Genomic DNA, 14,964 nt, shown 5'->3' with positions numbered 1-14,964 from the left:
TGGGATGTATGGCAGATGGACGTTAAGACTGCGTTTTTGAACGGTAGTCTTGAGGAGACCATCTACATGGAACAACCCGAATGATACGCCGTGAAGGGCAAGGAACACATGGTGTGAAAGCTTAAGAAGGTCATTTATGGTCTCAAGCAAGCATCTAGATCATGAAACCATTGTTTTGATCAAACTGTTCATAAGTTTGGATTCGAAAAGTGCCCAAATGAAAGCTGCGTGTAAGAAGGTTGAAAAGGGAAATGTTGTGTTCTTAGTTTTATATGTAGATGGCATTCTTCTAATTGTAAACAATAATGGATGTTGTGTTCTTATTCTTATTTTATTTTCTAAGGAATTAAACAGATTATTTTTGTCATAATGTTGTTATGTTTTATATTTAATGGATGTTTATTGCATGTCTAAATATATAAGTAACTTAACAAAGTCTAAGTCTTTGTTTTAGTAGACTGGTTGTGGGCGACGTTCACTTTAAGGTAACACGGTTAGTTCTGAACAATGAAAAAAGAGAATTTCACAACCTAGATGGAATTAGACTACCCATCGTGAAAGGTTGCAATGTCAGTCCGCATATTTCTAAGCCTTACTGAAATAAGACGACATTGGTGTGGTAAAGCATTGAACGGATCTAACAGCGAGACGAGTCGTTATGCTATCTACTGAAAGACGAGGTCTTGATAAATGTTTATTTCTTAATCAATGTATGTTAGCATTGAGCATACAGTATTGATTATGCACTGTTTTGACTTATCAAATGGTGCGGGTTTTTCGCAACCCAATAATCTTGATATATTGGGCAGTGGTGATTAATATCTAGCGGTGCTAGGATTGCTATTATGTTGAAACGTGCGCGAGTTGAGTCTCGTTTGATAATGTCCTCAAGAGGAGCGCGAAACAAGGTTTTATTATTCGGAACCTAGCTAGTTGGAGTTTGATTACTCTATGAATAATAAATAAGTGTGTCATGCTAAGTCCACTCTTGGAATTAATAAGAGGTTATTTAATTAAGTCCATAGCAGACATTAATTAATTAATTAATGGACATTTATATCTTAAGCGCGGGAAATAAAAGTTAAAACGGAAACCCGAATTACTTGTAATTTCGGATTTGGATGGGGAGTTCAATATTACTTCTGTAGTGGCTGCTCGTAATATTCCAATTAAAACTTATATTAAATTGTGGGTTCAATTTAATTAGTAAAATGCAAATTGGGGGAGCCCATATCCAAAACCTTCCATAGATCTCTGTCTGGGCCCAAAAGGAACTTAATATAAATAGGAGAATAAATGATACAGAAAAAATACTTATTTTTCCACAAAAATTTCGTCCCCTCTCCTGCACTGTAGAGGACGAAATTTTCTCCTTCATCTCTCCTCCGTGAGATCAATTTTTCTGTCCTATTTATTCAAGTCCTAGTATCTCGGTGCGATCAACCCACACTGATATCGGAATACAGTTTGGGAACCAGCCAGAAGATCCGTGGTCTAGTACTCGACGCCTCAGTGGAGAAGTCACTAGCCATCGTCGATTCTTTGGAGAATCAACAAGGTATTATTCCTACTTCGTTGAAAAGCATGTTTTAGGTTTCAATTATACTTAAAGCATGTTTAATTCAAGTTATGGACATGATACATGTGATAATTACGCGAATAGAATTTGTCTAAATGATCTGCTAAATAGATCTGATTTTTATGTGATTTATGTGATGCACGCTTCCGCTGCCAACCCCTTCATGGTAACTGAACAGTTATATGCAGTTTTAATCGATTGTCGAAATCGAAAGAAAAAGAAGATAAGGTGCTTCAAGAATTGAATGTGTTCACAACCTCCGGAGGTGAACTCTAGTTTCTAATTTAGTAACATAATACTCCCTCCATCCCTAAAAAGTATGAACTCCTTCTTTTTTAGTTTGTTCCTGAAAAGTATGAACTTTCTAATTTTGGAAACTCCTTTCTCTCTAATGATGTGAGACCTATTCTCTAAACACAATATTTTAAAAACTGCATGATAGGAACCAAAAATTGCATGATAGGAACAAGCTAGTGATACCGATGGATTTGTTCCTATTATTCTCAATGACATTGATGAGTGCAATGAGTGGTTGATTGGGGAGTTGGACTATGATGATGTTGATGGTAGTAATCATTTGGTCATAATGATGAAGATACATTTGATTGAGATATGGTGTATAAGGCTTCAGGAGTTGGAGAGCCCGGGACACATACATGGCTAGAGAAAAGGAAAGAATCTTCTATACCAAGTTCAAGTTGTGTTAGATATTCTAAGAAAAATGAACCCATTATATCTAGAAAAGGGAGAGGCGAAGAGCTTATAGATGAAGCATTGGAAGATGAAGAATTTGAGGATAATGTATCCGGAGGTCAAAGGATGAAGCAATGCGTGTCAATGATGAAAATGAAGCAATGGACGTCAATGATATTGACGAGGATAAACAAGAAGACTATGTTGGGCTTGATGATTGATGATTGATGATTGATGATTGATGATTATGATTGTTTTATATTGTGTTGAACTAAAGACTTTAGTTATTAGACTGGAATTATTAGACTTTTATATAATTGCTTTTGATTTTATGCTTTATTAATTATTTTTAGAGTTTTAGATGTTATATTTTTATTATTTTCTATTTTTTTAAATATATACTATAAATATATATTATATATACACCCTATATAAGTATTATTTTATTTATTTAACTAATGACCGCAATATCCTGCCGTAGTAATACGTAGGGGCGGACCCATGTATAAAATGGGTAGGGCTAAAGCCCTTAATAAAATTGTATTTTAAGTTTTTTTCTTTTATAAATTTGTATAATTTATCCAAATTTAAGGTAAATTATTATGTAAAAGCCCTTATAAATAATCTAAAACGTTTAAAAATACACTTTAAAACAAAATTTAGAAACCACGGCCCTTATCGTTATATATTTATGCGTCCGCCCCTAGTGATAGCCATATCCTGTGGCGGTTTTTGGGCGGACCGCCATACATAATTGACAAGATTTCCTGATAATGACCTAATCTGCACACTTTGTCAGCCATGACCTTATTCCAACAGGAAATCTTCGGGTTCTTATTGGGTCCTAACTCATTTACTTCATGCATGTTCGTGTTGAGTTTTTGTGTCATGTCAAAAATTGACAGTCCTAGCATTATCGTTAGTACGTTACGATACATTTAGTTTGACACGACACAATAACGAGCTGAACATGACACGAATAAAACCTACACGATAAAATCTTCTACTTACACAATTAAAACAAGTTATAACAGAATTAAAATTTTACCATAAATTTAAGTCTAAACAATAAAATTAAAGTATAATATTTTTCTAAATAATAAAAATAATAATTTGATTTCGGGTAACTAGAACCCAACCGAAATTATCATATTCTTATTGGGTAGACCCAATAATGATCCAAATCTAATTAATCTTGATTTGAATATACTAACTTCGTGTGAGTTCATGTCCAATTTTCGTGATTTGTCCAAAATTGTTAGCCCACTTATTTTTTTATTTGTACTTGACATACAAGTTTAACAAGTGTCATATTTTATACTCTTTCCGTCCCATTTTAGGAGTCTCATTTAAGTTCGGCACAGGTTTTAAGAAATGTAAAGGAAAGATGGTGAAGAAAGATAGTGGAATGTGGGTCTTACTTTTTTATATATTAGTTTTATAATAACATGCGAGTGGAAAAAAGGTTAGTGGAATGTGGGGCCTATTATCATTTATGAAATATTCCAATCGGGACTTCTAAAGTGGGACACCCAAAAATGATAAACCGGAACTCCTAAAGTGGGACGGAGGGAGTAGTACTATTTTGATTAGGCAACAACTTGTGAAATTTGCATTTTAAAAGTAAAATACAATGAGGTCATTGCAATAGAAAGTACTATTAAAATGGAGGAAAGTTATTATTTCTAAGAAAATACTACTCTTTCCGTCACATAAAAAATGATATATTTGGGCAATGTAACAAGATTTTAAGAGATTTGTTTTGTGGGTGAAGTGAATAGATAAAATATATAAATATATTGATTTGAGGTCGTAAAAACAAAAAAATACTTTTAAAATGGACGACATAAAGTAATTGATTCTAAATGGTATCCAATAAAAATATTATGAGTTTATCCCATTCTATCAATATTTAGCCATTTTTCCAACTTTGCCCTTGACCTGAATCTAAACGTAATTGAATCGCGGAAGTTTAGAACAATATGGAAGGGCCATCTTCTTTTTATTTCCCAAAATACCCCTTAATCGGTGCAAAATGACAGCTCAGCCCACATACATTTTCGGAGTATCTTCATATTTCTTCTGAAAATTTAACAAAATAAATATACGCGCACATAACTCAGTTCTCACGCAAACTCTGTTTCCATTTTCCTCAAATTTGCAGGAAATAATTAAGGATTAATCAGGAAAAATGGCGACTGATCAAGAAGCTATTCAAACGTTCATGAGCATTACCGGCGTCGATGAAGCCACCGCTATACAAAAACTTGAGGTAGTTTTTAGTAGAAATTAGTGCCATAAATTTATGTTATGTGCTAGTGTCGTTTTTGCGATATGTTTTCCAATTTTTAAAAATGTTTTATCTGATCGACAATGTGCGGTGTTGTTTGATTGCAAGCTGCGCGAATGTATTTGTAGTATATTAGGGTTCTTGTTCAGATTTTTATTTTACTATGAAATTGAGTAGGTTGAGACTAATTTAGGTTTAGGAAAACTAACGTGCTAAAACTTTGCTGTTGTATTGCTGGTAGTGGTTTTATATTGGAGTTTAGTGACTAAGGTGGTTATTTTATAAGCATTTTAATTGTTGATCAGTGTATTGTTATCCGAATCAGTAACCTTTTTTACTCGCCAAGATACCGGTTTTGGTGGTGGTGATGGATTCTATGGGATAGAAAACATTGGATTCTTTTATTTTCATTTTAAACCAAATTACATGAGATGCATTTATGGAACAATTCAGACTCGGATTTCATTTTAATTGCTCTTACAACCTGAGTCTGTGAGCTTGGAGATCTTAGGACTATTTGTAACTTGCTAGTCATTACACATATGAAAACCAACATTCTTCGTGTATGCTAAAACTTGCTGTGTTTGGTAAGCATGACGGAGGCGCTGATGCAGTGAAATAAATAGTGTTGAAGGTGGTTTAGACTTTAGACTTTAGAGTTAATTCTTCGTGAAATCAGTTATTGATTATAGCCCTTATGGGACCAAGACAGAAACACATGCCAGATTTGAAATATCATATCAGCATGTAAGTACTCTAGTAGGTCTTGGAAATGTTCTGATTTTTGCTCATTATGCTCAACATACCAATGAATTTAGGTTTATGGCACCTACTGAAGTAAAATAATGAAGCTGTTGAAATATTGATGCAAATGATGCAGTTTATTTTTAAAAGTTTGTTACTATTCAGGAAGAAAATGCCAGTTATAGATGAAACATAGAAGATATGGCTATATAAGGATAGTAAAAATTAGTTGCTAGCTTCAAAAGTTGATATTGAATACATTCATCTCCTGACCCCCCCCCCCCCCCCCCCCCCTTTTCTTGAAGCAACCTGTTTCTTACACAATAGCTCTTTCCATATATATCATTTTAGTTTAGTCAATGGGCCGAGGGCTAAATGTCTATTAGCCCCATTCACTAACGCATAAGCTTTGTTTGGTTGATCAGTGTCTCATCCTAGCTACTTCACTATCCCTGTTATTATATTTGTCAAAGTTTTAATCAGTTCTATAGAAGACTTAGATTAGATGCTGGGTTAGTTAAATTTATCACTGACCCCCCCACACATTAGCTGTTTTATCTTATTTTCTTATCAGAGTCAGTAATATGTAATGTGAATGGTGAATCAAGTAATTTTACCAGGCAACTACTCAGCTTGTGTTTCACGTTCCTCTTTGTTATTATATTCCTGTTAGATTCACGTTCCTTCTTCTTATCTATCCCTGCTCTCAAACTAGGAGCTAAGTATTTTTCCTTAGCTACTATCATGAGGAAGCTCAAATTTTTTTACCAAAAAGCTATTTCATATAGAGGCACTTCCTTCCACAGCGGAGCCATCGACCTACTATTTACTCCTGTTATTTCATTTTTGCCATAATGGTTTTTAAACTGTTTGCTTAAGAAACTCTGGTTTCTGTATTCTGTTATTTCTCACTTACCATTTTGTTGGATGCCAACTATCTGACTTTCCTAAATTGGTTCAAGGAGCTTACTCTCTGTTCTCTGAAATTAAGCTGCTGTCATTTCTAAGTCATTTTTGTATCATTCTCCTGTCTTGCTTGAGCAGGAGCATCTAGGAAATCTCAATGAAGCTGTCAATGCCCATTTCACAGAAGGGGATAGAAACTTGTTAGTGCCTCCACCTTGCTTCATTGTAACTTATCTATTCTGTCGTTCTGTTTGATTAAAGATAATTAAAAGCTAAAGTTAGTATGACTGATTATGGTCAAGATAATTGCTTACTTTATCTGCATACAGAACTCAACCGACAACTTTTATGCCTTCTCGAGCTGAAGACATGGATATAGATGATCCTGTGCCATTTGAGTCCAATAGACTTCCACCTTCCTTATTACCATTTGAGAGAAATTTAAATCCATTCTCACTCCTTGATTCCAACTTCCCTCGAAGTATTTTTGACAGGGGTGATGCTTCAAATAGGTCACCCTTTGTATCACATCCAAGAGAGGTGAGGGAGATACCAATTGAGGTGAACGATGAGACTGGGCGTTCTGGTGGTGCTCCCATCATTGAAGATGTAACTGAATCTATGCATGAACATGGAACTGAAGTACATGGAACAGTCATAGTAGAGGATGAAGATGATGACAAATCCCTTCCATTTTTACAAACTACACGTGCTACTGCACATGGGATTGAAAATAGCTCCAGATTTTCTGAACCAAGTGCTCCAACTATTTTTGACGTGCCTGACTATGGAAATGATATAGAGGAAGAAATGATACGTGCTGCCATTGAGGCTTCCAAGCAGGAGGCTGGAATGTCAAGTCAGGTACCATATTTTAGCAAATTATGAGTCGGTATATTTACTAAATGTTGCAATAAATCACTGCTGGCCTTATTTTGTTCTGATGCAGGATGTTATCAATCCTGCTCCTGCACCTGCACCGACACAGTCCAATTCAGAAGATGCTGAGCTTGAACATGTCGTTTCCTTATCATTGCAGGTTTTCTCTTCTTCTATCTGCTATATTTTTCTAACTCTAATGCTGCTCAGCTAATGGGAAAGCGGTACTAGACTGCAGAGCGGGAAAAAGCTCTCAGGGAACAAGATGGGAAGGCTACACCCTCTGGAGTGGTTCAGATACCAGGGGTGTCAGATGAGATAGGGAGATTATCTGAAAATGGAAGGTGAGCCTATCTGTTGCAAATGAGATTGATAAACTACAGTTTTGCATGAGTGTCTACATGTTAAGATTCTGCACATAATAATAATTTATCTGCAGGCAATCTCAATTGGAGGTCGGAAGTACAACCTTGCCAAATGAAGCTGAGGATGTGGAAGAGCTACCACTTGTCAGACGTAGGAGGGGACGTGTGTCTTCAACCCCTATTGTTACTTCTGAACATAGTGAAGAAATTGATGATACACCACCTTCCAGTCCTCCACAAGAAAATTATGTTCCCCCACCCCACCAAATTAGAAATGAATTTCCATCCGATGAGGTGACAATATAACTCTTGAAATTCTTAACTCTTTAACTCGTATCTTTATGTAGTCTTCAATGGACTAACATGCATATCGTGACAATTATTTTTTTCTATTGTCTATGCATAATAAAAGTGGGGGGGCATCTCATCTGAGGAACATGATGAAGCTGTAATGCTTGAAGCGGCAATGTTTGGTGGTATCCCTGAAGGAAGTGGTTATAATTTCCCTTTAGCACCTCATCATCTATCTCAGAATGGTTTAGGCGCCTCTATGGGTCCTTACCCCAGGCATATACCTCGTCCTCCATCACCTTCTCTTACTGCCCAGCGTTTGATACGAGAGCAACAGGTTAACATTTCATGCTTATAGCACCAGCTAGTTTTCAGGGCTTTGATAGTTTGATTACAATTCATGCTTTTCTATCTAGGATGATGAATATCTTGCTTCATTACAAGCTGACCGAGAAAAAGAATTGAAGGCCGAAGAAGAAGCTGAAGCTGCTCTGGCAGAAGAGAAACTCAGGGAGGAAGCAATGCGCAAAAAGTTGCAAGAGGAACAGGTATATACGTTGAAATTTTTTATTAGTTAGTTGAACTTTTAGGTACCTATAGAGCTGATATGCTTCCTTGGTTCAGTTATGTCCTGTTTTTATTTTTTTTGTGAAGGGTGCTCATTGAAGTCCTGTATGACTTTTAGGTTTTATCAACATAGTATTGGATCATGGTTCTCTGTCACTGACTCCCTAATTATGAGAAAACACCTTACATACTTTTTATGACACACAGCACTAGAATCAGAAATCCAGATGACCATCCATCCTACAGTGGCCTCTTTTGCTACCCCTTGCAGTGAGAATTGATTAGCATACTGGATTAGTTCTTGTTTACCCAGCCTCCACCTCTCCAGCCTATCTCATCTTTCCGTGACCTAAAATACGTTTTCATGTGCAGCTAAATGAATTTGATGAAACCTAGGTCTTTTTTTCATGGTTTGTTGTTACAACTTTGTGGATATGTATATTATGTTGTCTTGTGTTGTGTTGTGTGCTCCTTCCTGTCTTGTGTCAGGCTTTACTTTTTCATCTTCTATTACTCGATAATTTCTGCAAGCTTTTAGTTCTATTTGTACATGTAATAAGGCCAGCATTCTTTCAAAAAATAATTCATCTGTTCTGCTATTTTAAAAGTACTATGGCCTGTATTATCAACTTATTATGCCATCATAACAAAATATGGAAAAGGTAGTACGTAGTTATATACACCTGATTCAATAGCATGAGACCAATCTCAAATCTCAATGGTTGCATTCTTTTTCTGTTGTTTTCACAAAACATTGGAAAGGGTCGCTTAATATATAGGTTCAAGTGGAACATGCAGCGTTGTTCAGTGAATGGATCCTTCATAGGAATGATTATAAGGGTTTATTGCTGTATATAGCACTGCTACTATAACCCGTATTTGCAAATTTGACCGAATTTTAAAATGGTGCAACTACACCATCTTTTAAAATTTTCTTTTGAAATTATGACATCCCTAAATTTATCATTGAAGTTTCTGACATCAAACCAAGGCTGTTTGAACAGTGAAACAGCATAGTTATATTGCTGAAAAAAATGATAACGTTGTAATTTGAAAACCATTACAAGGTTGATTTGTAATTGCAATGAATTAAGAAACTGTGTGAAAGTTGAAACTTTGGGTAAATTTTGTGTTGTTTGAGGAATTGTACCCTTACATTAACTTTGGGTAAACTTTGGGTAAATTTTGGGTAACTTATTAGTCTGGCATGGAGTCTTTTTGCTGTTCTTATCTGCAATGCTAGGTTTTGGTTGCTTATGTGATGGTGTTTTGAAAATTATAGCCCCAATACAAATGCTCCGCAGAAAATTAAGTCTTGAACTAATAGTGGTTTTAAGGATTTACAGCATGTTTCATTCATATGCTTACATAATAGTGCATATTTTTGCCTAAAATTGCACTTTAGGCACAAGACTAAGCTTAGGAAGATTTATTTAGCGGGTGGAGACCGTTTCTCTCTTTGAATCTTCCAGGTGTTTATATAAATCCAAAGTTGTGAGACTGCAGAAAAATGACAGAGTGGTCACCTCTAGGTTTGGAGCTCCTATGTTTGTTGTGCCTAGTGATTGTATGGTGTTATCTCATTAAATTGGATCACATTACTATTTGGTGGTATGAAGTGCTTATTTCCTGAAGGATGCATGTCTTCTTGTTGTCCAGGAAAATGATAGACAATTAGCTGCAAAAGAGGCATCCCTTCCCGGGGAACCATCTCCTGATGATGAGAATGCTGTAACCCTCCTTGTGCGAATGCCTGATGGAAGTAGGCGGGGACGACGGTTTCTCAAGTCTGACAAGCTACAGGTAACATGTTGTATATCTGCTCTCCCTGGGCTAAAAATATCAGGTGCTAAATGCAGATTGCCCATGTGTTTTAATATACACATACCCAAAGGAATCTTGTACGATGAAAATGAGATTTAAATCCACTCTATTATTGGATTATATCTGGTTAAATTTAGGTTTGGAAGATAACAAACCATATCTTTAATAGCTGAGGAAAATTTGGAAGAAATTTATAGTAATCATTTCAGATTTGTGTATCCCAAGATCCCTCACATTTGTTCACCTCTTCTCTTGGTGTTCCTTACTTAAGGTCATGCATAGTGGGAATACAATTGTAAAAACCACTGCACATATTCATTCATCTTTATACACTTCATTTTATTAAATGGTTTTACCTTTTGACTAAGTTATTACATTGAGTGAGTATAATAGACTGGTTCACATGTTTAAATATATTTGATTGGATTAACTATATATGCATAATATTATTATAGAATGTTTCATGTATATCATTGTAGTTTTACCTTTTGGCAAAGTTATTGCATTCAGTGTCCTTGTTAACCGAAATATGTATTGTACATCCCAATTGGTTGCACTTAACTAAATTCATTTACAGCTATTTAGCTCACTTGAGTTCATTGTTTTACAGAGTTTATTTGACTACATTGATATTGGCAGAGTGGTCAAACCTGGCAGCTATAGATTGGTAAAACTTTTGTCACACTGTTTTCCAGAGAGAGTCCTTAATATAAGAAGGTATAACTTAGGAACTTGATGATGTTTGAATGCCTGGTATTTCTTATTTTCAGGTGAGGCCATATCCTCGACGTGCTTTAGGAGATGGAGAGAGACCCTCAACTTTTGATGAATTGGGTCTAACCAGCAAGCAAGAAGCCTTGTACCTGGAGCTGATATAGTATATATGCTTATTGTTCAAAGCTTCAAGAATTCGGACCGTACAGTACCAATTGATCTCAACTCTTGCTAGTGATCTGAAGATGTGGGGGTTGTTTTGTTGCGTTTGGTTGAATGATATTTGTTTCATTGCGGGCATGATTTTATAGGAGTAATCAACTTAAGTGAACTTGAAAAAAAGGTTATTAGACTAGAACCATCCGACTACATTGTGTCGTATTAAATCTGCCCTTTCCTTTGGAAATGGTTAGAGAAGTGGCATTTTGCTCGACCTTATTGTCCCTTTCCTGCTATTAATTTACGTGAATTGGAGATTGCTATTTCTATGTATATGCTTGATTTTGGTGTTATATGATTGAGGTTTCTTCCTGCTGGATTGCTTGGACATTGTCGTAAATTTGGCCTAAAAATACTCCCTCCGTCTCTCTGTAGCTGAGTCGTATTCCTTTTTGGGTTGCCCCACTGTAGTTGAGTTATTTCTTTTTTTGGCAAAAAATATTTTCCTCTCTTACTTAAACTCTCTACCTTTTTCCTCTCTACTTTATTATTATTTTACTTAACTCATTTAAAACAATTTTTCTTAAATCCTGTGTCTAAAAGAAATATTTCTACTACGTAGGGACGGAGGGAGCATCCTTACTTGAGTAATTTGAATTTAATTCTTTAATTTTTTATAAAGATTTTTCCATTTTGAAGTACTGTGTGTGTTTGGACCTTAGATATTGACACTCTCGTGTTGTCAAATTTTAAAATTGATTCAGAATTTCAAAAATTATCTAGATTTTCCTCGTGCATTAACAATTTTGTGGTTAGATGTTCTATATTTGAATTCGATCCATTAAAAACTTTATTTCTAAAGTGCCAAATTATAATTCTATTCCATTCGTTTAAAAAAAATAGGCTCAATTTTCATTTATGTTTATCCTCTAAAATTAGTCACAATACAAATGAAAAGCAATTTAATTTATTACTCATTTTTTTATTTTTCTCTTTTACTTATTAATATTTTTTTATTCGTACTTACATATTTTATTTTATTATATTATATTTCTTCTATACTCTATCAATTTCAAATTAAAATCCTTGCCGTCTATTAGTAAGATTATTTTGATGACGGATGAAGTATTTTACTTTAGTGATTTTCCAATGAAAATGTTGATAATATGGAAAAATAACCTAACTAATGGTTTCAAAAACCCATTATCAAGATTTTTACTCGATTGCTAAAAATGATGAAAACATGTATACTTACATATTTCGAATAAAAAAATATTATCCCAATAATTATAACCATTATCAATTTCGAAAAGGTATCAAAAGCGATCTTGATAATGATTATGACTTATCCTAATGCTAACCCTAATGCTAACAAGAAAATGAAATATATTTACTAAAATGTATGCTACTTGATCGGTTTATCTCGCATTTCATGCATCTGTTTAAGGGTAAAATGTATGCTACTTGATCGGTTTATCTCGCAAAACAAATGTTAAATGTGCAGAAATGCCACTTGACCAAGGCAACAAGGTCGAACTGATCAAGCAAGTACAAAAGGCGATAAAAGGCAAATAATCGGGGGAGTTGATCAGGGGGAGTGATCAAGCAGCACGTAGCAATCAGTGAGTCGCTCATTCTCAACATGAGCGAATATTCCCTGTCAAGATCGTTATCCAGCTGGAGGCCGAATCGAGCTTATAAATAGAGGGTGTGTCATCACAAAAGGGATCCGATCTTTTACTTTCCGTCTAGTTTAGCTTAGTTTAGTTCTCTAGCTTAGTCCAGTTCTCTAGAATAGCTTAGCTTATATAAAGTAGTGCGTAGTTAAAAAGGGCAATCAAAGAAGCGTTGCAGAATACTTGTTTTTTGTTAGCGTTATCTTAAGTTTCCCGCTGAGATTCTTCTCAGTTTTTACCGCTTTCTTAGTTTCCTAAGTGTTAGCTTAGTTTAAATTTCACGCTGTACTCAGTTTAGTTTAATCAAAGTTATTTTCATTTTCATCCTCGCATTTACTTTTCCGCCGTTACCTGCAATTCACTTGACCCAGTAGTTAAAGTTCCGTTGATCAAGCTAGCTAGTTTAATTCTGCCTAGAGTAAAAGCAGTAGTTAAAAACTCCCAAGTTAAAGCGTGGCAGCAGCCAACCCCCATGTTCACTCACACACTCGACACACCAACTTCTCTGTGGGATCGACCCCGAACTTGCCGCTTTACTGTTAAAGTAGTGCAAAATTGGGAGTTTATAAATTACTTTGGTAAGGAAGAAAGAGCGAGAGCAAGACTGCAGTGATTAAGTGGCAACGGCATTTGCTAACTGATCCTACCGGTTCGGTTATCATTCCATATAACTTGATCCGCATTCTAATGGCGTTTTTGTCTCTTTCCAAGCCCTTCCAAAATGGCGTCGTTGCCGGGGAAGCATGATGTTACTTTATGTTTGTGCGTAGTGCGTAGGTGTATATAGTTTTATTTCCTTGTTTTCTCATTTTTTGTTTTTCACTGTTGATGAGAAGGTACCAACGCGGTGGACACTGGAATCATCCCTTTCTATACAGAGAGACTAACTCTCATTGAAGAGTCCAGGAAGCAGGGGTTGTCACCACTCGTTACAGAGCCGCATTAGAAGCAGCAGCAGCCGCCGAGCAAAATACACAACCTCCACCACCTGAACAAGCAGAAGCAAAGATGGCCCTCGCCGACAATGACTCTGGAATCGGTTCTTTTTACGCTCATGACGACAGGGAGCCTACACATTCCATTGCCGCTACTCCTGGGATGCGGACCATCGCGATCAAATCGGGAGTACTGGCCATTCTGTCCCACTTCTACGGTCTTTCGAAGGAGTGTCCGTACGCTTTTCTGGAGGAATTCTGCCGATACTATGATATTCAGCCTGTGTCGGCTGGATCCACATCCGAAGATTACAGGCTCAAAGCTATTCCCTTCGTTTTGAAGGGCGATGCAGGTGTCTGGCTGTCAAGGCTGCCAGAAGGTTCCATCAGGACATGGGCTGAGTTCCGCATGTATTTCTCGATTGCTTCTTTCCAGCATCGAAGACAAGTGACCTGAAAAGGGAGATTACAGAGGTTAGGCACGAGTACGACGAGCCCTTCAGCCAGTATTGGGACAGATTCCAAGGTTTGCTTCAAGCATGCCCCAACGACAAGATGGAGGAGAAGGAAGTCTACTCTGTTTTCTACAGTGGACTCACTGTGGATAGCAAGAACGACCTCAACCTCGCAGCTCAAGTGGACCTCGAAAACCGCATTTAGCCAAGCTAAAAATATCCTGGGGAGGCTTATTGAGGCCAAGCGGTCGTATGAGACATCTCGAGGGCAGTATAGGAGAGGAGCAGTGCACGTGGCAGAGGCGCGAATCGATGAAAAGTTGGAGGCTCAATTTGAGCAGCTGGAAAAAAATTGCTAGAGGAAGTAGAGAAAGCCAGGCCACCTCCACCACTTACACCAAAAGAGCCGCAGTATGTGCCGCAGTCGTCACCACCAGAAGAGCATCACTACTACTACTACGAGTTTCCCCCAGAGGCAGAGCCGCAGGCCCAAGTAAATGCCTTTGGCCACTGGAACGCAAATGGCAACTGGATCCATGGGAAGCAGAGAGATGCTCCATGGTGGGACCACCCCAATTTTCGATGGACAGATCAGAATCAAAGCCAACCACAACCACCCTCGACACAGTAGGTACAAACCTCTAATGGGCAGTCCAACTGGCCTGCTCGAATCCAGGAAAGGCCAAACACTGGAGGGAACATAATATAGGGAGGTCAGGCGGGATGGTCAAATGGATCTCAAGGGAGCTGGTCAAGTGGAGGACAACCTAACTGGTCAAGCCGACAACAGGAGGGGGACTGGGGGCACCAGCATCAAGCCCCTCAGTTTAGCAATCAGGGAAGGCAGTCAAACAATCAACTGGTGAATTATGTTCCGCAGTACCAAA

The 14,964-nt window shown here is 36.9% G+C and overlaps 1 protein-coding gene across 1 annotated transcript; it reads left to right on the top strand.

Annotated features, from left to right (window-relative positions):
- Positions 1–4,367: 4,367 nt before the first annotated feature.
- On the top strand, positions 4,368–11,383 carry LOC121756965 (plant UBX domain-containing protein 8). The gene is made up of 11 exons (XM_042152407.1): positions 4,368–4,544; positions 6,351–6,412; positions 6,542–7,076; positions 7,162–7,251; positions 7,323–7,435; positions 7,531–7,750; positions 7,869–8,084; positions 8,164–8,295; positions 9,974–10,117; positions 10,749–10,805; positions 10,909–11,383. Exons 1-11 carry the CDS (start codon positions 4,464–4,466, stop codon positions 11,014–11,016), a joined length of 1,758 nt encoding a protein of 585 aa, XP_042008341.1. The 5' UTR covers positions 4,368–4,463; the 3' UTR covers positions 11,017–11,383.
- The last annotated feature ends 3,581 nt before the right edge of the window (positions 11,384–14,964 follow it).

This window comes from Salvia splendens, chromosome 12 (genome assembly GCF_004379255.2).
Source record: "Salvia splendens isolate huo1 chromosome 12, SspV2, whole genome shotgun sequence".
NCBI classification, from domain to species: Eukaryota; Viridiplantae; Streptophyta; class Magnoliopsida; order Lamiales; family Lamiaceae; genus Salvia; species Salvia splendens.
This window is presented reverse-complemented; position numbering and strand designations above follow the sequence as displayed.

Excerpts from the sequence above, each read along its gene's own strand:
- LOC121756965 (XM_042152407.1), top strand. The coding sequence starts at position 4,464 with ATGGCGACTGATCAAGAAGCTATTCAAACGTTCATGAGCATTACCGGC. Across the intron at positions 7,751-7,868 it reads ATGAATTTCCATCCGATGAG|TGGGGGGGCATCTCATCTGA; the intron begins GTGACAATATAA and ends GCATAATAAAAG. Across the intron at positions 8,085-8,163 it reads GTTTGATACGAGAGCAACAG|GATGATGAATATCTTGCTTC; the intron begins GTTAACATTTCA and ends TTTTCTATCTAG.